Source organism: Aspergillus candidus (genome assembly GCF_002847045.1).
Source record: "Aspergillus candidus strain CBS 102.13 unplaced genomic scaffold BDW47scaffold_14, whole genome shotgun sequence".
Classification (NCBI taxonomy): Eukaryota; Fungi; Ascomycota; class Eurotiomycetes; order Eurotiales; family Aspergillaceae; genus Aspergillus; species Aspergillus candidus.
In genome coordinates this window covers 25,583-53,464 of record NW_020194019.1, presented here as the reverse complement: position 1 = coordinate 53,464, position 27,882 = coordinate 25,583, and the positions used below count along the sequence as shown (strand labels likewise).

General features: G+C 51.0%; 9 protein-coding genes across 9 annotated transcripts; 4 read left to right on the top strand and 5 right to left on the bottom strand.

Annotated features, from left to right (window-relative positions):
* The first annotated feature begins 970 nt into the window (after positions 1 to 970).
* Positions 971 to 3,602, top strand: BDW47DRAFT_14045 (sugar porter family MFS transporter). The gene is made up of 12 exons (XM_024818304.1): positions 971 to 1,187; positions 1,233 to 1,377; positions 1,436 to 1,576; positions 1,625 to 1,689; positions 1,739 to 1,784; positions 1,838 to 2,271; positions 2,323 to 2,413; positions 2,463 to 2,518; positions 2,572 to 2,821; positions 2,934 to 3,030; positions 3,096 to 3,222; positions 3,309 to 3,602. The coding sequence occupies exons 1-12, from the start codon at positions 1,101 to 1,103 to the stop codon at positions 3,468 to 3,470; spliced, it is 1,701 nt and encodes a 566-aa protein (XP_024673260.1). The 5' UTR covers positions 971 to 1,100; the 3' UTR covers positions 3,471 to 3,602.
* BDW47DRAFT_14051 (putative C6 transcription factor (Gal4)) lies at positions 3,517 to 6,566 on the bottom strand. The gene is made up of 6 exons (XM_024818305.1): positions 6,496 to 6,566; positions 5,986 to 6,093; positions 5,888 to 5,917; positions 5,739 to 5,833; positions 4,189 to 5,676; positions 3,517 to 4,109 (listed from the first exon to the last, which is right to left on the bottom strand). Exons 2-6 carry the CDS (start codon positions 6,016 to 6,018, stop codon positions 3,719 to 3,721), a joined length of 2,037 nt encoding a protein of 678 aa, XP_024673259.1. The 5' UTR covers positions 6,019 to 6,093; positions 6,496 to 6,566; the 3' UTR covers positions 3,517 to 3,718.
* A 740-nt stretch (positions 6,567 to 7,306) lies between these two features.
* BDW47DRAFT_14034 (uncharacterized protein) lies at positions 7,307 to 8,834 on the top strand. The gene is made up of 3 exons (XM_024818303.1): positions 7,307 to 7,621; positions 7,713 to 8,207; positions 8,279 to 8,834. Exons 1-3 carry the CDS (start codon positions 7,361 to 7,363, stop codon positions 8,600 to 8,602), a joined length of 1,080 nt encoding a protein of 359 aa, XP_024673258.1. The 5' UTR covers positions 7,307 to 7,360; the 3' UTR covers positions 8,603 to 8,834.
* Positions 8,835 to 9,302: 468 nt separating this feature from the next.
* Positions 9,303 to 10,276, bottom strand: BDW47DRAFT_124562 (60S ribosomal eL37 domain-containing protein; the record flags this gene model as incomplete). The annotated part of the gene is made up of 4 exons (XM_024816278.1): positions 9,303 to 9,442; positions 9,564 to 9,635; positions 9,843 to 9,905; positions 10,111 to 10,276. The coding sequence occupies 4 exons, from the start codon at positions 10,274 to 10,276 to the stop codon at positions 9,303 to 9,305; spliced, it is 441 nt and encodes a 146-aa protein (XP_024673257.1).
* Positions 10,277 to 10,679: 403 nt separating this feature from the next.
* On the bottom strand, positions 10,680 to 12,398 carry slu7 (mRNA splicing protein SLU7). The gene has a single exon (XM_024812044.1). The coding sequence runs from the start codon at positions 12,260 to 12,262 to the stop codon at positions 10,814 to 10,816; it is 1,449 nt and encodes a 482-aa protein (XP_024673256.1). The 5' UTR covers positions 12,263 to 12,398; the 3' UTR covers positions 10,680 to 10,813.
* Positions 12,399 to 12,683: 285 nt separating this feature from the next.
* Positions 12,684 to 17,767, top strand: BDW47DRAFT_124560 (DNA-directed DNA polymerase zeta catalytic subunit REV3; the record flags this gene model as incomplete). The annotated part of the gene is made up of 2 exons (XM_024816277.1): positions 12,684 to 12,918; positions 12,978 to 17,767. The coding sequence occupies 2 exons, from the start codon at positions 12,684 to 12,686 to the stop codon at positions 17,765 to 17,767; spliced, it is 5,025 nt and encodes a 1,674-aa protein (XP_024673255.1).
* Positions 17,768 to 18,164: 397 nt separating this feature from the next.
* On the bottom strand, positions 18,165 to 23,743 carry BDW47DRAFT_130923 (RdRP-domain-containing protein; the record flags this gene model as incomplete). The annotated part of the gene is made up of 19 exons (XM_024817203.1): positions 18,165 to 18,657; positions 18,841 to 19,025; positions 19,062 to 19,100; positions 19,140 to 19,148; positions 19,179 to 19,409; positions 19,443 to 19,826; positions 19,860 to 20,074; positions 20,105 to 20,131; positions 20,171 to 20,192; positions 20,226 to 20,377; positions 20,414 to 20,483; positions 20,514 to 20,841; positions 20,881 to 21,127; positions 21,161 to 21,281; positions 21,321 to 21,475; positions 21,544 to 22,006; positions 22,065 to 22,224; positions 22,275 to 22,462; positions 23,165 to 23,743. 19 exons carry the CDS (start codon positions 23,741 to 23,743, stop codon positions 18,165 to 18,167), a joined length of 4,068 nt encoding a protein of 1,355 aa, XP_024673254.1.
* Positions 23,744 to 25,702: 1,959 nt separating this feature from the next.
* On the top strand, positions 25,703 to 26,821 carry BDW47DRAFT_103286 (uncharacterized protein; the record flags this gene model as incomplete). The annotated part of the gene is made up of 4 exons (XM_024812043.1): positions 25,703 to 26,286; positions 26,368 to 26,462; positions 26,510 to 26,657; positions 26,731 to 26,821. Coding segments are annotated over exons 1-2 (473 nt in total), but the record flags the coding sequence as incomplete, so codon positions are not given.
* A 303-nt stretch (positions 26,822 to 27,124) lies between these two features.
* On the bottom strand, positions 27,125 to 27,853 carry BDW47DRAFT_103285 (uncharacterized protein). The gene is made up of 2 exons (XM_024812042.1): positions 27,247 to 27,853; positions 27,125 to 27,178 (listed from the first exon to the last, which is right to left on the bottom strand). The coding sequence occupies exon 1, from the start codon at positions 27,759 to 27,761 to the stop codon at positions 27,564 to 27,566; it is 198 nt and encodes a 65-aa protein (XP_024673252.1). The 5' UTR covers positions 27,762 to 27,853; the 3' UTR covers positions 27,125 to 27,178; positions 27,247 to 27,563.
* Between the last annotated feature and the right edge of the window lie 29 nt (positions 27,854 to 27,882).

Here is a 27,882-nt window from a genome sequence, read left to right as displayed (position 1 = left end):
GTGGACGGAAGTGGTTTATATAGACAGAAGGTGAGGAAATGGAGTAGTTATTCGATCTCTTGGTCATGCTATCTATATCTATCAAAGAAAGATACAGGAGCTTACTCGTGGCGAACAGACTAAGTGTCAGTACCATCGGCATCGATTCTGTTCAGCCCGACGTATCCACAAGGATCGCCGATATGAGTACAGAAACTCGAGTGCATTGTTCAGATTCACCTGATCATTATCTGGGTACTGTCAATGCAGACTTGCGCGTGTCGATCTGTATATCTGTGGATAGCTGTTGATATAGAGCCATCTTGATCCCCATGATTATAGCATATGATCGATATTCTTGTGTCCTCACAAACCTCAACTCATCAGGAAATCTACCGCAAAAACAGATTGCAGAATCTTCCAACCGATCGAACAGTTGAACAGTACCAAGACGGGAAGATGCAGCAGTCCCATGGACCGAACAGTCTATCATCGGACAGTCGGACATTCCGATGGCCGATGCCCCACTTGATACATTGTATCATCGCCGAGACTGGCGTTGAACCGATATGATTAGATTTCTTTCTCTGGTGATGTCGAGTTAGTCGCTTGAATCCAGTATTTATTGAGGTCTAGATGTAGCTAGTATGTATCCTTGTCCTGTTCGTATGAGGCTGAGGCTGAGTGAGAACCTAATGCATGTTGGGTTTATTTTCCGGTGGTTGTACTGTTGGTCGGAAGATATAATAAGAAGTAAGATCAAATACAGTAAAATTAAGTCCAGCTCGAGATAGAAGACATCTTTCCCAAGAACAAGTTATGCGGAACTCTCCGACCCCAACGTCAACCCCAGATCTCCCCCGCATTGGATCGTCTTCGGCTTTCGGTTCCATTGGTCGGACTACATCCCTCCGTTTACTGACCTGCCGACCGATATACCCACCCCCATACCTTTCCTGTCTCCATCCCGAGTGTTGGTCCGTGAGAAGTTGGGGGCGTGGGGGTGGATTGTCATACAGTTGAAAATGCCAGACGTATAAAGGAGCGGTCGCGCTTTACAGGGGTCACGATGATCACCAGGATACAGGATACAGTACCTGTGGAGGATCAACATCGCAGCAATGGAGTCCGAGTCACCTGTGGATAGACCCTCCAAGGGCGGGTTCGCCCTGATTTCTCAGAATCCCTATCTCTTGGGTGTCGCGTCGGTGAGTTTTTGGATGGGTTGCAGAAAGCAGGATCTAATCAGGTAGTTTTCTACCCTCGGAGGTCTGCTTTTTGGCTACGACCAGGGTGTCGTCTCGGGCGTCATCACCATGGAGTCCTTTGCTGCTCGTTTCCCGCGTGTGCATTCGGATAGTGGTTTCAAGGGATGGTTTGTGTCGACGCTCTTGTTAGGTATGTACTGTCGTCCGTGTTCGTGCGAGCATACAAGAGTAGGAACTAACGTATACAGCCGCCTGGTTCGGTTCGCTGGTCAACGGCCCCATTGCAGATCGCCTCGGGCGAAAACGCTCCATCAATCTTGCCGTGGTTGTGTTCCTCATCGGCTCCGTCATCCAATGCGCTGCCGTGAACTTCCCTATGCTCTTCATCGGTATGACCTGCGTCGGATATTGCCCGAGACATACTGACCTGGATACAGGACGAGCTGTCGCGGGCCTGGCTATCGGGCAACTGACCATGGTGGTTCCCTTGTACATCTCAGAGGTACGAGCAATGCTCTCTGGTTTATGCGCTCTATGCCAATTTACTGCAGGTGTCAATTCCGGAAATTAGAGGGGGTCTTGTGGTCTTACAGCAATGTGAGTCTACATCAAAGGACAGAACCCGTTCGACTTGCTAAAGGTACATCCAGTATCCGTCACTTTAGGCATCCTAATAAGTTACTGGCTCGACTACGGAACAAACTACATCGGAGGCACTCGCTGTGCCCCAGACGTGCCCTACAGCGGTCCCAAGAACACCTTTGATCCGTACCATGACGTCCCCGCCACGGGCTGTACCGGCCAGTCCGAAGCCTCATGGCGTCTCCCGCTGGCTTTCCAGATCGTCCCCGCTGTCATCCTCGGCTTTGGGATGCTCTTCTTCCCCGATTCCCCCCGCTGGCTGCTGATGAAAGAGCGCGACGGCGAAGCCATGGGTGCGTTGTCCAGGCTGCGCCGTCTAACAGAGGGCGATCCCACTCTTGTGCAGGAGTATCTAGAAATCAAGGCCTCCATCATGCTGGAGAATACCTTTGCGAGGGAGAATTTCCCGGGGAAGTCTGGTCTCTCGTTACATACGGCTCAGGTATTTCTTTTCCCTTTCTCCCCAGATCTAGGGCAGGGTTGACCATCTCAGTACGCATCTTTCTTCACGACGTGGGCGCGCTTCAGACGGCTGGCCATAGGATGCTGCGTCATGTTCTTCCAACAATTCATAGGATGCAACGGTACTTCCTCTCCCTTTGCACATTCTAGCCACTCACTAATCGTTGACAGCGATCATATACTACGCCCCGACAATCTTCAGCCAGCTAGGACTGGACGGGAACACAGTACGTTCGCTTAGAGATTGAGAATCCCCATCTAGCACCTCTAACATACCCAGACATCCCTCCTCGCAACCGGCGTATACGGCATCGTCAACTGCCTCAGCACCCTCCCAGCCCTCTTCCTCATCGACAAGGTCGGTCGTCGCGTGCTCCTCATGTCCGGCGCCGTGGGCACGGGCATCTCGCTCGTCATCGTGGGCGCCATCATCGGTGCCTACAAATCCGACTTGATCAATCATAAATCGGCGGGATGGGCTGGGATCGCCTTTATCTATATCTACGATATCAACTTCTCGTATTCGTTTGGTGGGTCTTCTCTTCCATCTCTTTCTCCCAACGCTCGAGTTGCGCGAATACCCCAAAATGGGAAATGATGAAATAAATGCCAAAAAGGATATCTAACTAACTAGTTACAAAGCGCCAATCGGATGGGTCCTGCCCTCTGAGATTTTCAACCTATCCATCCGCTCCAAGGCCATCTCTATCACGACGTCCGCCACCTGGATGTGTAATTTGTATGTCTATCACCTCCTTCATCTCCCAGATCCCACGCTGACGAGCACACCCTTGTCTTCCTCAGTATAATCGGCCTCATCACACCAGATATGCTAGAGTCCATCACCTGGGGAACGTATATCTTCTTCGCGGCGTTCAGTCTTATCGCGCTGGTGTTCACCTTCTTTTGTATTCCGGAGACTCGTGGAAAGGTACCATCTTCCTGTCTTTTCCCACCCCTATCATGGTCCAGATGCCATGACCCAAGATACCACAGCACACGTGCTGACAAACGCAGACCCTAGAAGACATGGACCTCATCTTCGGAGACACGGCAGCCCACGAGGAAAAGCAGCGCATTGTCCAGATCGAAGCCCATCTCCACGGGACTGGAGTCGGGACCCTCGCCAAAGATGCCCTGGATAGGCCGTTTGTGCAGCAGGATGAACATGTGGCATGACATGTTGCGATGCACCGCTGAAACAGACATGTCTAATACCCATCTCCCGGACAGTCTCGTGCAATCCTTGCCCCGGAGATAATAAAGAAGGGGCAAACACATCCTGCTCCGTCTTGTCTTGTTTCAATGAAATACCACCTCTTTTTCTTTTCTTTTTTTTTTCTTTTCTTCCTTTTCTTGATTTACCTTTTGAACCCTCCTCCATTCCCCCCCGTAAACCTCAACCTCAACCTCATCGATAAATCCACCTACGACTGAAACTCATGCTGAGGCGTAAAATTCACCCACTCGGAAAAATCCATCCCACTCAAATTCAACTCCTGATCAACATCCGGGAACATGCTCCCCACAAAAGTCGGATCCCCAAACAGCTGATCCGAGAACTGGGTCAGAATCGACGGCTGCTGCGGCTGCCTCGTCGACGATGACCCATCCGCCGGCGGGCTCGAGTACACCGGCGAACACAGTCTGTTGATGACCTCCAGGCAGCGCGTTGCGAGGCGGTTGTTGCTGAGCGATGGGTGCAGCAGGAGGCTCTTGGTTGCTTCGATGTCTTGGAGCCAGGCTGGTGCGTCGGCGCTTGTCGGGTCTGTCATTAGCATGACGATGGGGATGAGGCCGGCTTGGAAGAGGAAGTATCTGCTTCTGTTAGTGTCTGCTTGGCCTTGGAGGAAGAAGGGACTGTTTGTGGTAGGGGAGATGGAGAGGGGAGACGTACAGCATGTACCAGGCGCCGATCCTGGTGCAGATGTGGTTACTCATGAAATCCGTGATGGAGGAGATGGTCAATCGCGCGTTGCGGAGGCAGAGCGTCCTGCAGTCTGCCTCGTAGGGGTCTTCGTGATCGGCTGCGGGGGTATTGGGCGTCCACCGTCGCGACGCCCACCGGAGCAGAATCGGTCGGTAGATGAGGATGCGCAGGTTCCAGTCGCGCCACATGAGGCGGTTGCGGACGAGGACGAAGTTGGCGGGTTCCTGCGGCATGGGCTGTTTGAAGTAGTGCGGGAGCCCGTTGTACCACTCTTCCATGGGTTTCTGGAGGGTGAGCGTCTCCTCTGGGGTTAGGCTCGGGCTGGAGATGAGCCGTTGGTAGACGCTGTTTGTGAGGAGGTGGAAGCGCGCTTGCGCGATCATTCCTGTGTATAGGGTCGGGCCGTCGACTTCGGCGGGGAGGGTGGTGGTCGTCGGGGTGAGGGCGTTGTCGTGGATGTTGAGGACCTTTTTCGCGTCCATGACGCTCTCTTCGGGGAGGAGGATGGGGCGGCCGAATGTCTTTGCTGCGCCGCTGTCGAAGATGAAGACGCCCCACCAGAGTCTTCTGCGGACTTCGCGCTGCAGGAGACTGATCTTCCACCCGGGGAACTCCTTGTGCAGGCCCAGACTCATGGCCATCCGGACGGCGAGGCCCAGGAAGTTCCAGCCTGTGTTCGGCTTGTTGCGTTTCTGGGCGTAGTTGCTCAGGAGGAGGAGCGCCTGCACGAGGGTGAGATTACCTGTCTCGAACACGGAGACCTGCTGCAGGTGGCTGCGCGCTTCTTGGTAGAAGGTGATGTCTAGGTCGGAGTTGTCGTCGCCGATGCTCCATGCTCCGAGCGCGAGGATGGTGTTTAGCAGGATCTGCCAGGCTTGGCCGTGGCGTCGTGGGGCCTGCTCATAGAACTGTGCGCGGAAGGTCTCTTCGTGCACGAATGGGTAGCTCGAGTGGTAGTTGAGGAAGAACGCGTCCATGAAAGCTTGCTCGACGAGGCCGGATGGGGCGGAGTTGAGAAGCTGCGACTTCAGTGGCACTCCTGCGGAGCCGATATGCTTCGTCGTCCCGGCAGGGATGTTGAGATCGAAGCCGTGCTTGAGCAACGCCCGGAGGGGCACCACGCTCGAGGATGCGCCGAAATAGCCGGCGCCCTCCGGCTTGATGGACAGGGCAGCCATGCCGTCCGTTAGATCACCGACGGTGATTTTGTTTTCGGTCCAGTCGAACCCGTCGGCCTGCTGCGGTAGGGCTTCCGGCGCTGGCTCGGTCCGATCTGCCTCTGTCTTTGCTGGGGTTGAGTGCCTCGATGAGGACTTTGATGATGGGTCCGGTTTGGGCGGGCCATCTTGGTCGTACAGGAGAGAGCGGACTGTGGCGTCCAGGTCACCTCCTGGGAATAATCTGCAGAGGGCAGTTTCGAACGCTTGTAATCGGTCTTCTACGAACGTCAAGTGCCTAACTCGGCGAGGTGAGCATTCGATGCTGACATTGATAAACATACAGGGCGAAAGACTCACTGTCGCGTTAGGGGGCTTCTCGTGACCTTTGGGCTATATTTGCATTCTTTGGTCAACTGCTTGCACTGCGCGCAAACCGGCTTTTCCTTGGAGCACTACACCAACATTAATACATGCTACCGGAACGAACACGACAGGAAATTTCTCACCTTGGACTTTCGGAGACGGCACTCGTCACACTAGAGCCTGATAGTCAGTATTCACCTTCTTGAAATCGACGGAGGATAATGTCTAGAGGTCAACTCACGGCGTAAGAGTGGGAATCCCGGGTACTGGCCATATTGGCTGGTGGTCGTCTTATGTTCGTATACCACTATGTTGGTACTCGTTGACAGTTACGCCGAACTCGTGTCATCTGTGTAGGACCGTTAGCAGCCACCGACTGATATTGCGGTTTATATGCATGTCAAGGCCGATTGACCGTCCAGAGGGTTGTTTATGATACAACACGAAAGGATGCGACATTGCATTGCTGAAAGGGCAACGAGGGTTCCATTCTACACGACGAACATGCGAAAGGCAAGAATCAAAAGCGTATACAGTATCAAGATTGGGTGGGTCAACTTTGGAAATGAATGGTGTACATTGTTCGGGTTTCGGAAGATGGTGCCAAAAAAAAAAAAACCTTCAGAAAATCAAAATAAAAAAAATTTTAAAGAAAAAGAGGAAAAGATAAAAACAACAAAAACCATCCAAAGAAAAGCGATTCGATGCAAAACCAAAGACCAAAGACCAAAGACAGACGGGGCCAACTCACGATCGGCACGGAAATGGAATGTATATACAATTGCAGCCTCAGGTTCCGGCCTAACCAGAGGGTTTGATCAGGACGGAGTGGATCTTAAACCCCGAATCCCATGAGAAAAGGGGGGCGCGCAAGAAGATGGCCGAACTGGCTGCTGGACACCTGGCGGAGGGTGATTGACTGATTGATTGCACGGAGTCGAACTCATTTATGCCCGGCTGGGTTGAAGATGAATCTGTTCCTTCGTGTGGGGAAGAGGGGGTCACGTGAGGGCGCGGCGTCCACACCCGGCATTTCAGGTGTCGATGAGGGGTTCTGCGTCTTCCTGTGTCTTCCTGTGTCTTTGCGCGGGAGTTCTTTGACGGGGGGAGATCTCATACTTGATTGTCTGCTGATATGGTCTATTGTTCTTTGACGTGTAAACTCAAAATACCCCGTCTCTGGCGGATACATTAAGGCTGATCTTGTAGTAGATGTGGTTGTACAGATATATATACATACATATAGAGTGACCGGTTCCACCACAACAACTTCATCAGTACATCCAGAGTGCCACATGATGTGCAACAAGATATGTACATATGCGTATATGTATATAACTATATATATGTATTTACCATGGTCAATCCCATAAATGAACCGATGGTTCACCATATAAGATCAAGAAACCCATATCATACGCGACAGGCACCACTCTTGGCGGTGAAACCCCACCAACGAATCAACGACCCCTCTCTATTTTTTTTTTTTTATACAACGTCATATTCCGACCACCAACCCGACACCAAACACCCACCCCTCAGATCAGACCACACAGACAGACTCTCAAGCCATACGTCCCCAAATCGTCCAATTCGAGGCGACCGCTTGCGCAGCCATGCCCACCCAACCGCCCCTCCCACCCCTCCTTGCGCCCTACGTATCCGCCCTCCCGCAATCCTCCCTCACGCTCCTGTCCTCGGTCCTAGGCGCGACGGGGAATTGGCTGATTTTGCGATACCTCTATTCGGCACTGGGCGCGCCGGTCGGCGACGCGGCTTTTGGGCTCCATGGGAGTGAAGGTGGGAGGAAGAGGAAGGTTGTGTTAGTGAGCTTTCTGCGGGGGTGGGAATTTTGGAGGTCTGAGGCGAAGAGATTGGTGGGTTACCTTCTTCGATTGATTACTACTCAAGCGACTATGCTATGAGATACACTGGAGGATGATATCAATGATAAATAACTATGGATAGGGCCTCGATCTCGCGCGCCTCACCGATAAGCGCCAATTTGCCTTCGTCGACGGCCTTTCCGAGCTCTTCTACACGCCCACTCCCTCCTCCCAAACCACCACATCAACAACCCCTGGACCTGCGCCCTCTCGAACCGTCCTCCCTGTGCGCTCTCAACCGGGCCCGGTGCCCGCACGAGGCGGCCCACAACCCGCGCCCGCACGACCTACTCCGGCCAACCCCCACCAACAAGTACAACAGCAGCCGAGAGGAGCCGGTCCCGTAAAGCGACTGCATCTCACCGGGACAGGCGTACAAGCCCTCGACGCGCTCGAGAATGACATCTCTACTGTGATCAAGCAGCTAAAGACGCCAGTAACACCTGGCCACGAAGGAGAAGAAGAACCGGAGATCCTGCTCATCGTGGACCAGCCGGATTTGTTACTCGCCGCTACGGGGCCCGCGAAGGGCATCGGCGCTACGGAGATGGGGGAGTGGATTATGGGGTTACAGCAGGTTTGTCTTGGCTCCACCGTTTATGGTCACGGGAGGTAGGGAGAGAGAGAGCTAATGAGTGGTGTGCTTAGAACGTTCACGCAACAGTACTAGCCTTATCCGCCGACTCGCCCTTAATCCACAATGCAGCAGAATCGGCACATCAACCTTCTACACCGTTGGAGATGGAAAGTGCCGCGTTCGCGATTGGCTCGGCCCACCGCGCGCAGATGGTCCTGCAGCTGCGGACCCTTGAGACCGGGGCGGCGCGAGATGTCAGTGGTGTGCTGCGGGTTAGTAAAGGGGGTGCTTGGGGGCAGGTTGATGCGGGGGCGGAAGATAAGTGGGAAGAGCGCGAGGTGTTGTATTTTGTGCAGAGGGATGGGGGAGTCTGTGTTTTTGGGAGAGGTGAGTGAGAGGACTCTCAAGCGTTGATATCAATGGATTTGGACTTGGTGGGTTTTTTTTTTTGGTTGGCGTCATAGGGCGTTGTATAGATACAGGTATATATAGCATGGGCATGGGAGGTGGATCTTGGTTCGATAAAGACAAACCGTTTTCCATTGAATAGCATGAGTAGCATGAGATCATCGCAGGGCAGCAGATCTCGTACGGGAGAGGGTTATACTTCAGGTAAGACAGATCACATTGAAGAGTGTAGTATCTCAATATAGCATCTGTCACGACACGGGGGATATTCGCCAGCCATAAACAATCAGAAAGGAAATCCATGCATGCTTTTCCCTTTTTTAATATTATCTTTTTTTTTATTCACCCAGTTTTGAACACCCCACGAGGAGGAAAAAAGTAATTTCCCGTCTCTCATTTGCCGTCGGTTTTTTATCTTTTGAATTGCTCTAAAAAATCAAAAACACGATAATGCCGACAAACGAAGAGACCAAGTTCCCAACACCAACTCCACGGGGAGGGGGAAAAAGCGTCCTTAAGTCGCCTAGCATTGCAATTGCTGGGAATTCATCATTTCACATTGCCAGGCTAACACACACGCACACACTTCCTCCTGCTCGTCATACCAGCCCTTTGTTCCAGCCTCCGAGATCGAAAAGAGAAAAAAGGAAATTCAAATGCGACGTTCGAGGGGGGGAAATGGCGAGCTTAGTGGTTCTCGGGACCGCGGGCGCCCTTGGGGACACCAGTGCGGAAGCCGTTCTGGAAGCGCTGGTGGACGTCCTTCAGGTGAGCGCAGCGGCCGGAGCCGGTGGTCTTGCGGCGCTTGGCCTTCTCGCCCCAGTTGACTGTTTCCATTAAAAAGAGTTCGTGAGCCAATGTTCTTCAAATCCGTTTGTTCGCTGATCCCGTCTAGGGAGACGGATGGAATGTAATAAACTCAAGGTGGATTGGTTCGGGGATTCGTACACTTGCGAGTCTTAGCAGCGGGGTAGCCGCAGTTGGCACAGGTCGACTTCTGGATGTGCCACGAGCGGCGGCCTGTATTCGAGAAAGAAATCCAACAGTCAGCTCGATCTGCATTTGTTTTCAAATCTCCATGACGATGCTGTGTTCCTCCACCCGACGATGCATATTCATGTCCTCCAGATCCTTTCCTCTTTTTGCACATAAATCCGCAGATATTTTTCCGTCGGGGGTGGAGTTCGCCAACGATCGATCAGGTTGGGTGGAATGGAGTATACTGACCACAACGCCGGCAGAGACCGTGAGTCTTGTTGTGGCGCTTGCCAAAGCTGGAGGTACCCTTCGCTGTAATCCGGTGTCAGTCTGCAACGTATATCGGACGGGTCGACGCAAAGGCCCGGGGATAGGTATGTGGACGGTGGGATCGCGGATTTGCACGTACTCATCTTGGATTATGGAACTATAAAGACAACCGATAAAAAGGTTAGAATGACTTCCTTGACGTGAAGCAAGAATGCGCAGCACTGGAGCTGTCTGTGGTGGGACTCACCTGGCGATTCCGTTGAAGGGCTGGTTGTCGATGTCGTCGTCGTCGCTGCAGCGTATCCGAAAGTCGCGCTGAGATTGCGGCAGGAGTCGCTTAGTGCCTTGGGTTGTGGGCTCCCAGGGCTTGTGCCCTGGTCCCGTGATCCGCCGCCACGGGACGGGCAGAACATGTGACTTGGGGTGAGTCACGTGGGACTAAATCGGCGCTAGGGAAACCTCGCAACAGAAATCTTGAGAAATTCGCTGCAAGTTTGCCTGGTCGGCCGTTTGGGGAAGGGTTGGAAATGTGACCATTTTGGGCCGTTGCACAGAGCTTTTGAAAGTGGGCTTAAAGAACAATCATTCGATTCGTCTCGACGCAATGATTCCGACAGTACCGTTTTTATCACGGCTAGATCGCTTTGCGCTGCGTTTTGACCATTTCAAGGCGCTCAGATCACATGACGGCATATTCTAGTAGATCTGGAGATCTGGGTGGTGGATGTTGGTGGTGTTCTACATTCTAACCATCTATTAACGACAATAACTGTCCTTACGAAGAATATAATACACGGCTTCGTTTAAAAGCATGTTTGGGTATCCATTTATATTTAAAAGAACTAAATTGCTATAGATACTGCACTATTTTGTATACATGGTCAAAAGGGTATTTACCAGAACCAGACGCCTTATCAGAGATCGTTTGAAAGAATGGACACGACAGAAGACTATTCGGCAATACTGTCCTTGCCAATAAATGCCGCCATGGGGTCGGCGGCGTCGAGACGGCTGCGCTTGTACGACTCCAGCTCCTCTTCTGAAATGCCGGTTTGCGCCTCCAGTAGCGTACGCTTCTTCGTTTTCTTGCCGGAATCTTCGTCTTTCTGTTCGTGCTCTTCATATTTCTGAGCGCCATGGGCTTCACTGGCCTCGTTATCCAACGGCCTGTCTTGTTCGTCCCCGTCGGCTTCCAGCATTAACATTTTGTCAGCCTCTTCGAAGGCCTTCTTCCCATCCTCGCCAGTGCAGTAACTGTTCTTGACAGTTGAATAACAACACGCATACCCCCATTCAAAATCGTGCCACCAACTGCCCCATACCGAAGTATGGTTGTTGGTAAGGATGTCCTCTGGGTACTTGGACTGGACGGCCTTCTTTGGCGCACCCTTGATGGCACCCGTTTCGTCATATTCAACAAACTTCTCGTTTTCGACAACCATCGTATCCCGTAGCGGGCTGGGATCCAGATGCTCCTGGCCACCGTACTTATCCAACAGGGCCTTCCGTTGGGCTTGACGCTTCGCCTCGGCTTCTGAGTGCTGTTTCTTCCGCATAACCTCTCCAGAAGTCGGGTTCGCTTGGAGGTGGATTTTCGGTCCGCCGCTTTCTTGCGCTTCCCAGGCGTATTTCTGGGCCCGTTCGAACTCTGCCGCATCCCCGGACGCACGCACAAAGTTCTCCTCCTCGACGAGCGCCGCAGCCTGATCTTCTTGGGCGCCCATATCAACCATCCGTCGCGTCTTCGGGTCGTATTTGGCCGAGTCCAGATCGAGGTTCAACAAGTACTTCGCCGTGTCTTCTCGAATACGTAGATTTCGGGTCGCGGTGCTCTGTTGTCTTCCCATGTCGGATTCTTCAGCGTAACGGGCTTGATCGCCGAGTTCGCCGAGTGTTTGCTCTTCATCGGGATCGCCATCGGTAATCCTCTTCTGCTCGTCGTCGTCGCCGGTCTTAGCAGATCGCTTTAATGATTCCAATTCTTCAAACTCTTCGACCACTTGTCGGTACTCATTCGGATCGTAACCATTCCACCGATCTCGCTTGGCGTCCCACCCCAATGACACATCCTGTATAACCTCATCCGCCTGTATATTTTTGCCAGTCCACCGAGCCCCATGTTTTCGGGGTCGACTTAGACATTCTTTTGTTTTGTGGGTCATAGCACCACAGTTCTCGCAAGCCCCTTTGCGGTACTTGGTGGCGGCTGGGCCAGCACGCTTTCCCCGCTCATACCATCTAGACTGGTCGGCGGAGGCTTCCTTGTGTAACCGTTGATGCTCGAGGTAGTCGTTCGCAGAAGATTCGTCATCGATATAGAACGGCTTTTTGGAGATGAAAGAGGGAATGTATTCGTTGCGCTCCTTCGACGCCACATCGGCGGGTTTTCGCGACGACATGGTGATCTGCGGCTGTGTGACGATGACTGAAAAGGGAAACTAGACAAGAGAAAATAAGGTCGTATAGCGTTTACTCGACAAACACTCTGCCGAAGAAGAATGTCTGATGGATGGCCTGCAGACAAGACGGTCGACGGAGCAGCGTCGGAGTTGGAGGTTCTTGCAGATCGCCGATTGTGTTGGGCTTATGCGCAGTCATCTGACCGATTAGTCACTATCTGTGCTGTATGCATGATCGGTTTCACGTGACAAGGCGTTCCGAACGCGTGGTGGCCAATTACGCACGTCGAGGCTGCAATCCTACCCCGAGCGACGCCACGGCTTCTCTAGAACAAAAGTATCAGCGCGAGATAGCCAGCGATGTGATTACCTCTGTCTCTTTTACCGCTATGTCGCTGTTTGGCCGCCTTCTAGCCAACTAATGGACCCCTTCCAAGTGCGCTTGAACTGCGTGGATCATTACCAAGCGGCCCCATCCGAGTTCGATCCGCCTTTGCCTTACCGGGATGGCGCGACAGGAAAATATGACAGGCCCAAAGTGCCGGTGATCAGGGTCTTTGGGGCCACGGAGACTGGCCAGAAGGTCTGCGTCCACATCCATGGCGCGTTTCCTTATCTGTACGTCGAGTATACTGGCGATTTAAATCCAGAACACGGTTAGTCTATCTTGTTTCCGTAGCTGTCAACTCAATTTGGCTAAGAGATCTATGCTTAGTGAGCTCTTCAATTCGGAGTCTGCATCTCTCTATCGATCGTGCGCTAGCGGTCAGCTACCGGCGCAATGAACACGACAAAAGAGCCTTCTTTGTTGCTCATATCACCCTTGTAAAGGGCGTGCCATTCTACGGCTACCATGTGGGATACCGGTTCTACTTCAAGATCTATCTTCTAAATCCCATCTACACGACAAGACTTGCGGATTTACTCCTACAAGGGGCGGTGCTGAAGCGCCCCTTACAGCCCTATGAAAGCCATTTGCAATACATCCCGCAGTGGATGTGCGACTACAGCTTGTTCGGCTGTGCTATCATGAAGTGCGGCAAGGTTAAGTTTCGCTCACCTGTACCTGAGTATATGGAATTGAGTAATCTGGAACATCGCTGGCACGACCGATCTATAAATCCCGACAGTGTCTCCGGTGAAACTGATTTGCCTAAACAAAGCCACTGTCCGTTGGAGGTAGACGTGCATGTGCAGGATATCTTAAACCGCGTGGAAATCAGGGAGAGAGATATCCATCATGACTTCACCGAGCTGTTCAAATCATTCCCATCGGATGAGCGATTGGTCCCTAGCATGGCTGGCCTGTGGCAAGATGAGTCCCGAAGACGGAAAAGACGACTTGGACAGCTTGACCCGGGAAGTAGCCCTTTCAGGGCCGAGGACCTTGTTTCCTTCTCGTCAAGCTCAAGGAATCAATCGAAGGGCGGCTGGATCCATGAAGATGAGTTTCGCGATATGGCTGCTCAGCTCGCCGCTGAAGAGAAACGCGCTACTGGTGGAGCGGATGTGACTTTTGATAATTATCTTCACCCGAATCCCCTGGAGAAAAACATCAAGACGGCGATGGAGAGCGTTGAAGATCTTTTCGCGGACAATAACGAGGTTTCAAATTTGGAAGCGTATCAAGGTCGAAATGAGAGTGCGCTCGATGGTGTGGAAGCACAAGTCAATGAGGATGTAGCATTGTCTGCCCAGCCGTATGGGAGTTCATACTGTTCCGATGACGAGGACGTGGCAGACATCTTTTCGGAAGGCAACGAAGAATACGAAGATGACGAAGAAGGTGCAGAATCCATGGATGATGATCCGGAAGATGAGCTTTTGCTTTTGGACGTGCCTGGAAAATTAGCAGGGGACCGGCGCCAGGAGCCTCTTGAAACCTTCAATGGACATGTCCCGGATGCTTCTAGATTATCGAAGCGCCGTCGAAGTAATCTAATGGATGAAGTTGACCCCCGGAAAAGAGGAAGGATTCTTGGGGATACGCAATCTCACAGCTTTCCGAGAACGCTTCAAAATTTCGATAGGAGTTTCCGCCGACGTGAAAGTGAAACCGGGGAGGTTAAGTCGAACGAACACTCAGGGTCCCAATCATCGCAGCATAAGCCCCCAGCATCGCAGCTTGCTACTCACTTCAGGGGCGAAGGCCAGAAGAGTAAATTGAACTTTCCTGTTGTAAAGGACCCCAACGACCCTATGACAATTCTGCGATTTAGTCAAGATGGCGCCAGTCCCTTGAAAGCAACAATGGAGACTGCAGAACATAGTGGTATTCCTCAATCTCCTGCAAACATCTCCAAGGAATCGACCCATGACGATATGTCGTCTCTGCCGCAATCATCATCATCGGAAATCAAACCACGTACCACGAATCCACATGTGTCGGAATTGGCGACAGTGATTAGAGATGCCTTCAGTATACCGCTGGGTTCCCAAGTGTACTGTTTGCAGATTCCGTGTCCAACCCCCGAGGAGGTCTCTTCAACCCTCAAGGATTACGGATGCCCGTCTGCTGTGTACCAGAAGGCTTTCTACAGCAACGAAAGTGATGTTCCTGATCGACCTCGAGACTATGCGGGTAGGGAATTTCGCTTGGAAGGCAACAGCATACATTATCTTCCCGATTTCGATCCGTCAGGCAGATATCTTGCATTGATGGGAGATCAACCCGGTCCGACACGAGATAAGCAAGAACAGCAGAAACTCGATCAGTTTCTACGAGAATCCACCAATTGCAGAGTATGGGAGTTTGCGCCTGTGCCCCCGAGTCGCTCTGAGGTAGTTGAGTGGTTTGAAAACATGCAGTCCGAGATGCGGGACAAATCTGCTAAGCATGGAACCGACCTTCGTGCACCGGAAACGAAACCAAACGTTTTGTCACAAATCGAGGGTCCTACGCAGGCCAATGAATACGGGTTCAAATACTCCCAGAAGAAGAGTTCTACGAATGTAGAGCATCAGGCTCAATATATGAGCATAATGAGCTTGGAGGTTCACGTGAATACTCGTGGCGTTCTTGCCCCAAACCCGGACGAAGATGAGATCACCGGTGTATTCTGGGCGATTAAATCAGACGACGAAGACTTGGATATCAACAGCCATCTACCAGGTGTCCACGTCGGAATTGTATTCCAGGGCGAGGGTGATATGCCAGAGGCTAAGGTGTCCAAAGCCTTGAGAATCGATTTAGAACATGAACCAACCGAACTTGATTTACTTACCCGGATAGTGGACATTGTGCGTTTCCATGACCCGGATATCATCACCGGATACGAAGTCCACAATAGCTCTTGGGGATATTTGATCGAGAGAGCTAGGAAAAAATATGACTACGACATGTGTGATGAACTCTCCAGAGTCAAAGCACAGGCGCGTGGAAGATTTGGCAAGGAGGCTGATCGATGGGGCTTCAACCATACATCTTCTATCCGAATCACGGGGCTCCATATAGTCAACATTTGGCGAGCGATGAAAAGTGAGCTGAATTTGCTCCAATACACGATGGAAAATGTAGTGTTCCATTTGCTGCACCGTCGAACACCTCACTATTCATTCCGTGACCTCACCGACTGGTACAAGAGTGGACAGCCCCGGAGCCTGTTGAAAGTAATCGGCTACTTTGTTGCGCGTGTGCAAATGAACCTCGAAATCATTGACTCCAGCGAGCTGATATCGAGAACCAGTGAGCAAGCACGACTCCTTGGTATCGACTTCTTTTCTGTCGTCTCTCGAGGCTCTCAATTCAAGGTGGAGTCCCTGATGTTCCGAATAGCGAAACCGGAGAACTTTCTCCTCGTGTCCCCGAGCAAGAAACAAGTCGGCCAGCAGAACGCCCTCGAATGCCTGCCACTAGTCATGGAGCCTCAGAGTGACTTCTACACTAGCCCTCTTCTGGTCTTGGATTTTCAGTCGCTGTACCCTAGCATCATGATCGCTTATAATTACTGCTATTCGACGTTCCTTGGAAGAGCACGCCCATGGATGGGTCGCAGCAAAATGGGATTCACAGACTATGAGAGGCAACCGGGCCTGCTGGAGCTATTCAAAGACAAGATCAACATCGCGCCAAATGGCATGATGTACGCGAAGCCGGAGGTACGGACATCACTCCTAGCAAGGATGCTGGCCGAGATTCTAGAAACACGAGTGATGGTAAAGGCGGGAATGAAAGAGGACAAAGACGACAAGGCGCTCCAACGCCTTCTCAATAACAGACAGCTCGCCCTCAAGCTCATCGCCAACGTGACATACGGGTACACCTCTGCATCATTCTCGGGAAGGATGCCTTGCTCGGAGATAGCCGACAGCATTGTCCAGTCAGGCAGGGAAACACTCGAAAAAGCAATAGCGTTCATCCACTCCGTCGATCGCTGGGGTGCCGAGGTCGTCTACGGCGACACGGATAGCCTTTTCGTGTACCTCAAGGGACGAACGCGGGACCAAGCCTTCGACATCGGCGAAGAGATCGCCAAAGCCGTCACGGAGATAAACCCACGCCCAGTGAAGCTCAAATTCGAAAAAGTCTACCACCCTTGCGTCCTACTCGCGAAGAAACGCTACGTGGGCTTCAAGTACGAACACCGGGACCAAAAGGAGCCAGTCTTCGACGCGAAGGGCATCGAAACAGTTCGCAGGGATGGCACACCCGCCGAACAGAAGATCGAAGAAAAAGCCCTCAAACTCCTCTTCCGCACCGCCGACCTAAGCCAAGTCAAGGAGTATTTCCAAAAGCAGTGCACAAAGATTATGCAAGGAAACGTCTCCATCCAAGACTTCTGCTTCGCGCGAGCAGTCCGACTAGGAACCTACAGCGAGCGAGGCCTCCCCCCACCGGGTGCACTGATCAGCACAAAAAAGATGCTCGAGGATCCCCGCCAGGAGCCCCAGTACGGCGAACGCGTCCCATACGTAGTCGTCACGGGGGCGCCCGGATCGAGACTAATCGACCGGTGCGTCTCCCCCGAGACACTCCTCTCCGACGCTCAGCTCGACCTCGACGCCGAGTACTACATCACCAAGAACCTGATCCCGCCACTAGAGCGGATCTTCAACCTCGTCGGCGCCAACATCCGCCAATGGTACGACGAAATGCCCAAAGTGCAACGCATCCGCCGCGTCGAAGGCACTACTTCAACCTCCTCAGGAAAGGACTCCCGCAAAACCCTCGAATCATACATGAAATCCTCCTCGTGCGTAGTCTGCAAATCCAAACTCGACAACACGGACGCTCCCGTCTGCGCCGCCTGCATGAGCCAGCCCCACGTCGCGCTGCTCGACCTGACTACTCGCCAGAAGCAGGCTGAAAAGAGGGTGTCGGACCTCCACCGCGTGTGTCGCTCTTGCATGGGCGTCCCGTTCGGCGATGACGTTAAGTGCGATAGCAAGGATTGTCCCGTGTTTTATTCTCGGACGAGACATTCGGCGAATTGGAGACATACGAGGGCTGTGTTGGGGCCTGTTATGGGGTTGTTGGAGAATCGTGAAAGTGGTTTGGAATGGTGAGTTTGTTTTGAGGTTATGATTATTTTCAAGGAGATTTTGGAAGAAGATTAATGGCGTTGCTTTGTGGGGTCCTGGCGCAGGGGCGAACTACTACTATACCCCTCTATACTGTCTGTAGGGCTTGCCTTGGTCTAGACATTGAATTTTTGAATTAATTGTTGATATAAACCTCTCTTGCTTGATCTGTCTGTTTGATTTATCTCATTACCCCTATGAGAAACGTCCCTAGCTTATAGGCATCAAAGTAAAACAGCAGAAAATTGTCCCTGGTCGCCAAAGTGACACCATGAATGAGTCCCCCTCAGAACACCACAAGAGACAGCGCATACCCACCCGCTTGATACGTTGAATCCTTGGTCACAGAAAACAAAAGAAATAGACGCAAAGAGAAGAAAGATTAGGTCTCAAGCAATCGGCTAAGCCTATCAAGCGCCGAAAAGTTCAGACCATCGTCCTCAACGATATTTTCTTCCACGATGTCCAAGACCGCGCCGTCCTTGCCGTCTGCCATTTTTGAAACCGAATTTGAAATGACTGCGTTATCAATAGATGGGCTGACATCCTCGGCGTTAGCATTGCTGTCCCACTCAAGCAGAAGGCCCCCGTTTCCCGCACGCTCTTCGTCGTTGCTGGGAGTAGTAGCAGATTCGGAAGATGAGCCGTAGCACCCTTCGGAAAGGCCGAAATCGAGGAGGTTTTCTAGGGATTCGACACCCGTGGCGAACGTCCGGATGAGACGTGTGCCCCGGCGTAGACCGGGTAGCATGGGGCCCGGGACGAGGTCGTTCACTAGTAGACTCGGGGGTAAAGTAGTCGCCGGCTGATTGTTATGAACAAGGACCAAGCTCTGAGAACCGAGTGGCGGCGGCGACTGGGTGACAAGGTCATCGCTAGAATGGCGGAGACGGAGATCAAGGGTTGTATCGACGAGAAGCCCCTCGTCTGTTTGCGATGGGAGAGGGGGTGATTCGTCGTAGTGGCGCATTGCTATTTTGCCTAGAACGTGCGGAAAGATCCATGGAAAGCTGATGAGAGGAAGCGTTTCTATGGAAGGTGAGCGTCTGTGGAAAAACCTTTCAGGCGGGTTCTCGCGGCGATGTTTGTCCAAAGCGGCGGACATTTCCTCGTGAGTGAGGCGATACATAGCGACAACGAGCGGGGCGAGCTGCTTGAATTCACGTCCGCCGACTTTTTCATAGCATTTGGATTTGAAACCCTCGCGAAGAGCGGACGATAGGGCGCCTAGCTCCTCGTGGAACTTGTAGTCCTTGCTCATGTTTGCGTGGCTGAGGACGAACGTGGACCAGACTTCGAACTCGGTCTTGATCTCGTGCTGCGCCATGATGCGGCGAATAGCTTCGTCGTAAGAGACTTTGAGATCCTTCGCAAACTGGTAGATATCTGCGGTGACGTGGACTCCGCATTTGAGGATCCGCTCGTCGAAGGACATCTCGAGACTGGGGACGAAGTCAATGCGCTCAACCGCGTCGTAAAGCTGGCCAAGTATCTTTCTGGAATGATAAATCTTGTCCTTTGGCAGGTGATTCTTTTCCATGAAATGAGGCCAGAGACGAGGTCGGAGATTACGGGTCATGATGGCTGGATTGCCTGTTTTGTTGTAGTCCACAGCGTCGGAATGCAGCTGGGCCAGCTTGATGCATTTCTCTTCGTTTACCCCATTTTGAAGCCAATCGGCCCAGGCGAGGTGTGCGTGTGCGACCTGAGGAAGGCAGTCGTTCTTCATATAGGTCACGAAGAACGACGTTATCTCATCGACGGTGACATCGTGATCGAGGTCCCGGGCCGCGTTGCTTGTGTAGGTCATCGGCTCGCGAAACCAGTCTTCAGGGACCAAATCCTGATCCCAAATTACAAGGTAGTCATCGCCGTCCAAATCGCCACCGGAACACATACTTGCAATATCCCGATCACCGGTCTGCGGTAGGACAACTACATCTTGGAGGTGCTGTAGAGCTGGGACATTCACTGCATTCACGACGCGGATATCGCCGGGATGAAGCGAGGGGTTTCGGGCTAGGATGCAGAGTCCCTCAATTATCTCGTATTTTCCTTCCTTCTCTGGGTTGGAAACCTGGACGAATATTTCCGGCAATGCTGCCTTGAGTTCCTTAACGGATGCATCCTTTCCGGGGATGTTGTTGAAATGGCCCTTCAGAGTACCTGTCTCATCCATGCAGCCTAAGAGATTTGCACCTTTCTCAATGACAATCTTGGCCTTCTCTTTTAGATACTTGAGATGCCAAGCTCTCCAGAGGGTCAGTATTGAAGTCAAGAAGGGTTCTTGGACTCGCCTGAAGCCATCGCTGATCATCTGACTCACGATGAGTGTCATTTGGTTCGGGTCTACGTATCTCCTCAACCAGTAGATAGCCCGCGTATCACTCTTCTGTGCTTCATCCAGACCCTGCAGCATGTCTTTGAGTTTGGCACGAAAGACTCCATCGGGTATTCCGAGGGTGGACAGAACAATGATCAATTGGCGGTTCAGAGTTGCGATCGAGAATTGGGACCAGCGGATGATCTCCAGGCCGCTGTGGTTTGCCTCAAATTTATCTTGACTCTTCCGTATGTGAACCTCCTGCGGCTGAGCTTGGGATGACACAGTGAGCATCCCCTTGCTGCCACCAAGGCGAAATTGGAACGCGGATGGGGGCTCCCCGTTCGGAGTCTTGATCTTCAGTTCGGACATGGTCATCTGAGCAAGGAAACGCGAAATTCTGCCAACGCCATCGGAGAAAGTATACCCGTTGCGCACGATATCATCAATTCTTCCAACCGTCACAGATGACCCAGCAACGGCGCGGGTAGTTGAGAAGCATTGTCCCAACCGTGCGGTGTGTTTAGCGACATTTCGGATCTTATTGAACGTTCCCATCCATGCTCGGATATTCGCGGCAGTAAGGCCAGGCTGTCCGGCGAAGAAATAGGCACCGTGCTCACGAAACTGAGAGTTTCCAAAGGCGAGAAACTCGTAGTGCATGTCGCCAATCACGATGCCATTTGCCAAAGTTCTTTTGACCCGCGTGAAAATTTCGTTTCTCGTATTGTCGACACTTGCAGATATTCGACCGAGTAGCTTCTCATCGGTGAACCGGACCCGGAGGAACCGATCAGAGTGTTCTCTGTATCGTCGAATGATTCGATTTGATATGTCCACCGTGGGGGTATTGAAATAGACGGTGCTGGGCGTGATCCTTGCCGAGCGCATGTAGCAACAGTGCGAAGGTATTTTAGCGTTGGTTGTACCCTTGATGAATATCAAATCGAATATCTTCATGGGGTCAAAGTAGACCTTCTTTTCCGTCGCAACATGTTCAAGAAGCTTTCTGGCTTCTGGTTCTTCAAGTGTCGCGAGCTTGACCACAAACTCACGAGACATAGTGAATTCCGAGAGGTATCCATGGGATATACACACCTCGAGTTGATACCGTACGCGAAAATCTAAGTGAACATAGGTATGATCTAAAAGATCTCCGAGAGAAGAGCTTTCCGTCTGAGGTGAAGACTTGGATAGGTCAATCCATTCCCAAACGGGAGGTGGCCTCTCTTTAGACCCATCCCATACAGTGAAGCTATCGACATCTTCGATTCTCACGTTGTAGTCTTTGAGAAGATTGCAGACCAGCGAAAAATTTGGATTAAGGCCAAAGCTTTTAGGAAATGTTACCCTGAGAACATTCCAACGGCCTGTGTAACTTGGTCAATCAACGAGCGAGCAAAACGCATGCAAGGACAGAGAGAAGGATATTATGTACCGATATCAATCATGGGCTTCAGCTTGCGCAAGCTCGTCGGGACACCGGCAAGCTCTAACGGGTTATGGACAATGTTGGTCTGACGATACCAGGAGTCCGAGTCCCTCCATGAGTTATCGTCGACGAAAGTATTCGGGATATCCGTAGCACGCCGAAAATACAAGGGTGGAGAGTCCAGCACTAGCAAGTGAGATATTTTCGATGCAGGGTCACCAGACTGAAGAATCCGGGTTAATTGCACAAGAGGAATCTTCAGACGGTATTGGTTATACTTATCGCCTGCCTGGAGCTTGCTCTTGGGATTGAAGAGTATTGGAAGTTGAAAATAGACCATCATGGCCCTGGCTTTCAAATCGAATAGTAAGAATGGATGCTCATCAGCACCTAAGCCAACAGTGCGCATGGGAAGCATTGTCTTTTCGTCCACCAAAACTCCGATATCCATGGACGCGATTGGGATTTTCTTGGAAAATTAGGGATTAAATGGTCTTCGAGAACCTTGGGATGATACTTGAACTTACAACCTCGACGGGGTATGAAACGTCACGGCCGACTGGGCTCTCGACTATTCTGTTAAAAGCCAGATGGAACTCCGGACGTATGGAAATAGTTGTAACTTGGCCATCTGGTGAGGCTATCTCGTAGGTTCCTGTCTTCCAAAAGTCTGTCGCCGGAGGTGGTCTATGAAAGTGTGAGTACGCGGTAGGCTAATATTGGATGCAAGAGCTGACTTGAAGCGGACTTTACCATCTGTCCTTCTGTTCCCATGGCTATCCTCAAAGAGGTCGATAGTGAAGATGCTTCCTTCTTTGTGGAAAGCCTCCCATAAGTCCACAGCGCTTGTTTCTTTCGGGACATTGGTGAGTTTGATAGCGAGAGAATCCCTCTGGCTCCAGGACGGTAGGATTTGAGAAGGTAGCTGTAGGGGTGAGGGCTTTGGTGGAGCTTGAGGTTTGCGTTCTTGGGGTTCTGGAAAAGTTTTGGAGGGCTCTGGGCTGGCTAAGACACGACGCCTCATATTTGCCGATGGAAACTGATTAGGAGGAGAGGGAGAGGGGGAAGAGAAAGAGAGAGCCGAAACAAGCGTGGGTAAAGATGAGGTGAGAGGCAGAAGAGTGTCAGAGCCCGAAGAAAATAACAATTCAGAGGTGAACCCGGGGGTGTGAGAGCCTCCAAAACTAGAAAGAACAGACTTCTCGGCGCTCTGAGTTGTCATTAGTGAGACTTTCTTGAGAATATGATAACTGGCATATAGAAATCCTACCTGTCGTCTTTTGAATCTAAACACATTGAATGAATAGTACCAGGGTCCTGGCTGTTCTTTTTCCATTTTGCTAAACTAGGTGAGTTCCGGGAGTCAATTAATCCTCTTTGTGTCTTTCCAGTGGATTGATAACAGGTATATGATAAAGTAAGGCCTTGGGCTGTGATTGATTAATATCACATTTACTGTGAATAAAGTCTAAGTCACATAAACAAGCATAGGTGAGAGAACAGTGATTGCTTGCATTAAATCGTTCTATTCAGTCAAAGTAGGCATACTTACAAACGCGCAGTAAATCCAGCATCACTGATCAATCAAAATATGAAAACATCACCCCTGAGCTCCAGGCGGAGGCACATTATCATTTGCCTGAGACAAAGACGTGCTAGTAAAAATGAAGTCCTTCGTGAGCTCCAAATCCATATCTAGATCTATCCCCTGGAGATGGTTTTCGTCCATATATTGACTCTCTTCGAAAGTTTCATGCTGACTGGCATTTGACCTGCGGCTGCTCTGGGAACTGGATTGGCTGTTATGGTCTGCTTCTTCGAGCGCTCTTCGCTCAGAGCGTGGCCGCATGCTGCCCACCCGGGATGGATTTTTGGCCCTCTTCTCGTGAAGTCGGGCTGGTGTTTCGACCCTAGCGTAGGTGCTGTCTCTGGGTCTTTTGGGGCTGCGGCCGACAAGATGAGGTGTTACTGAGTCAAATGACGTGGTCTCTGGATCTTCTAGCAGAGATTCTGTCTGCTCGTCTCCGGAATGCGTTTGCTGTTGGGCTGATGCGATTGGGGAGGGGGCGATAATTGATTTGGACCGCATCTTGGATGGCTTGGAGTGGCCTGAGTCGGGTTTAAACCCCATCACTGACATGAGACGCCCGATATGCTGCTGTGCCTCTGAAAATTCTCGTGCTTTGGTTGAGCGCTCGTCGCGCATGTGTTGCACCTGGCCAAATGTCAGTCTCAAAAACAGAATACTCTTTGCTTCATAATACAACTGTGTAAAAGATTGGTGGAATGGAGATGAATATTTACCTTCTTTTCCAATGATTGAATTCGTTTATCCTTCGTTTGTAGCTGTTTGGTGGCGCTGTCTTCGGCTGCTTGCAGGGAAGCTCGCAAAGAGGCAATCCCCTCCTGTCGCTTGGCACACTGGATACACATGTTAGAGACAACCAGGAAAATCAAGACCAAGCGTAATACCTCAGTTTCACTAGTTTTAATATTTTCCTCGAGTTTCTTTCTTGTTGCATCCAATTCCATTCTGAATTCTTCTCGAGTTTCATCAAGCGTCGATTCGAGGACGGCGGACTTCATGACCTCTTGATCTAACTGTACACCCTTTTATTAGTACCGCAGAGCATTTCGGGATAAAAAGAATCTGTATACCTTCTGCAACAAGTCAACGACTTGGCCCTCAACATTTTCTTTGCCAGCAAGGAGCTGCTGGATCTCTACGTCTCTCGCTTCAAGGAGACTTTGCTTTTCCTCATTATACTTTGCGAGTCGGTCCACTTCTTCTCTTAACGACTCATTCTCTCTCGTAAATTCGGATCGTTCGCGCTCAGTAGTCTCGAGTTCTTGGTGTAATTTGCAGTTCTGCTCCTTTTCGACTCTGATTTCTTCCTGGAGCGCATCCACGCGTTCTTCCTGTTCCGTGACGGAAGCCATGAGATCCAGCTCCCTGCTACGGGACTGTTCGCGCTCCCTGTCCGCGTCTTCTTGGGAAGTGTGCTTTTGGTTTTCCAGTTCCATGCGAGATGCATCGAGGTTTGCTGAGAGTTCTTCGACGCGCACGGTGATACTTTCCGCATGATTCCCCAGGCGTTCATTATCCTGCTCAAGTCGGGCAATTGTGTCAGTTGCCTGCTGGAGCTGGAGCTCCAGGTCATTGTTTTGTTGCTTCGTCGTCTGTGCTTCTAGAGAGAATCTGTCGCGTTCTTCTTCCATTGTTCTCAAGGGAGCTTCTATGCTTTGGCAGCGGCTCTCAAGATCGTAACAAACGTCTTCAAGCTTACGCATCACATCGTCATGTGAGGTGCGTGCATTTTCCATGAGTGTCTCAGCCAGATTTGCCTTCCAGTCCAGCCGTAAGGTAGAAGAGGCTTCGCGGAGTCGCGGAGTGGGACGATTGGTTTGCAGCTGGAGTGGTGGTATTCTTGTGGAGAAGAGACACTTGTTCTCCGGAAACATTTTAGAAGCCCTTGACATGATAGTGCCAAAAGCCATCACCCCAGACGTATCAAATGTCTTGTGATTCTTGCACTGCAGAATTGATGTTTGGGTGTGAAGGTCAAATAGCTCACAAAGTAATTCATTTTGTAGCGCGGCAGCGGAGCAATAGCAGGAACTTGCTCCCTGGCAAATAGAATGGACCGGCTGCTTTGGAAAGCTTTGAGTAAGTTGCTCTATAGCTTCGCTGCATGCGACTATCGGTTCTAACCCTGCAGTTTCTGAGAGTTGTGGCACTACTTTCTGTAGGCCAGAGAGCAACAGTCGCGCGAGCTGCAGAGTCCCCATATAATTGGGATCATCCCCAAGTTCTGTTTTGAGGGACGAGACCACGTATTCGAGGATGCCGCATATTGCGGGGCTTCCTAAACGAAACTTTTATGCGTCAGTACAGCCCTCAACATTTGTAAATTGTCGCTTACAGCATTTGCCCCTACTAAGCGTGGGATGGTATCTGCTGGCAAAATTTCCAGAGCGCGCCCACTTTTTTGAGTGAGCAACCACTGGAGTGCGAGTCGCGGTATCTCGGGGGACAATGTCGCCGTTGGAATAAGGGAGACGAGATATGTAATGCCCTAGTGGTGTCAATAACAATTTCGAACTAGGACTGCTGACTGAATTGATACTCACCAAAACCTGAACTCGATCGTCAATATCTTCCCTCGCCACCTTTTCGCAGAGTTTGTAAATCTTCTGTGAATTGGCTTTGATCCAGTCCTCTTTTTGTTTTATTTCAACATTATCACAAATCTCGATAGCCAATTTGATGCTCTCTACAGCTTGATCGGTCGTCAAGTTGTTGCAGCTCACCGAGCAAGCAAGGATGACTCGCAAGAACACGAGATCCAAGGTTTTCAATCCTCGCTTGGGACCAAAAAAATGCTGGATACTCTGGAGCCAAGAGGGAGTCGACTGGAAATCTTTATCAACCGCTCCGGCCTTTTGTGAAGATGCAATACGTGCCAAGGTTGCCAGACAAAAGAGGTTCCCCATATGGTCCTCGAAATTGCGTAACATCCTAGTGAGCTCTAATTGGAGGCTAGACATTATCTCCGACGGGATCTCGCATAGCGCTCGGGGACATGTTTGCAACGAAGCAGTGAGCTGGTATACAGGGCCAATGCTCTCTGCACATGGGGCTTCTTTGACCAAGGAGATCAGCTTGGTGATGAATGGCGCCAGACGTGCTGGGACGATGAAGTTGTCCGGAACAGGCGATGATAGCATGGCACTAGACGTGGAGATATACTATGGCAGGGACAATAACTTAGTTCTGTCCATGCCGCTCCCATGACATCAAGAAAGCGAAGACGACTTGAGATGACCAACCTGGAACTCTCCATCTTCAATGGCCTTTTGCAGAAATAGGTCTAATAATTGAGGATGACGCTCCAATAAACCATTGCGGAAGGGCTCAACACGCGCTGCAGAGTATCAGAGCAAGTCTTTCACCTATAAGGGCAAAGCCTACCGAAACTCCCAAGCAGGCTCACCGCAAAATTCGACCGAGACAGACCGTCGACGACGACGTCAGCCAGAGCCCCAATCTGACACGGTTTGCGCGAGGCCCAGGACTGGATTACGCCCAGAGAGCAGCATTGAGTAATGTCATAAAGATCCTAAGACAAGACGATCAATCAAACTATACGATGCTAACATAAGAGGGGCACGAGAGCGGGGACATGATGTTACCTGGAGAGAGGGTGCATATGGGGCTGTTATCAAGCGCTCCACTTCGCGGCCCAACGCAATCGATTGGTCCGACATGGCTACTCAAGGACCTCCTTCATGAATTATATAACTAAAACGGACTATAAGTCCCTTGATCTGTGACCGATCGGTCTTGAATTCTCTCGGCGTGGTGGCACGAGCTTCGTTGGAGGTGGGAAGAATGATGATTATTTTCGGGCCGGTCCGTTGCCCCCGCAACAATCTGTCTTGGCTCGTGACTTGGGGAGGCTTCAACTACTTGTATATCATATGAATTTCCATCCACTACACTTGACACATGGTACACGCTATACATTCTTCTTCTATACAGATTTTCATCCAGGGTGTCTCAAATGGCATCTCTTGATACTATAAACAGCATCTGTTAGGAACCTGTAGCGCATTGGCGCTATCTCTACCCACGAATTTGCTGTGAGCAACTAGTTAGCTAGACAGTGTACCTTTCTCCTAATGATAGTGGGAGAAAATCTAGCATACCTCAAAAAATCAGTGAGACATTATTGCTGATTTCTGGCAGTAAAACCACTCATCTCTACCAACCGGACAATTCACCCAAACTCCGAAATCAGGGTCTAACTATGGAGAACGTCAAAGCGATGAAAGGTCCCTGACCCACCAGCCAGAACCACAGCCAATCGCACCCAGCATCCCACCCCCCTCGGGTGCTTTTAAGATAAAGTTAGGGTGTCTTTAGTGCTAAGAGGCCCCTGCCTGGGATCCAGTCCTCCACTGAATGTTTGCTCCATGCGCGAATTCTCGACCACGTCGCTAGCCGAGATCTGTATACCAGGACTCTACCTGCAAACTGGCCAGCTTGTTCTCCAAGAGCACTCAACAATGGGACTTAACAGATCCATTCTTTCCAAATACAAGGAAGAAAAAGAGAAATCAATAGATCCATTACAAAGAAATGAAAAGACAGGACAATAAATAAAAAGACAGGACAATAAATAAAAGGAGAACAATAATAATCGTAAATAGCAGCGATACATGGAAATATTCCGCCTCCCGTACGGATAGTCGGACTTGAACCGATCGGGTGGATATAGAAAGCTCGGTAAATTCGGGATTAATTGGGGTGGGGTCGGAGGACTTGTCGTTACTCCGAAATTC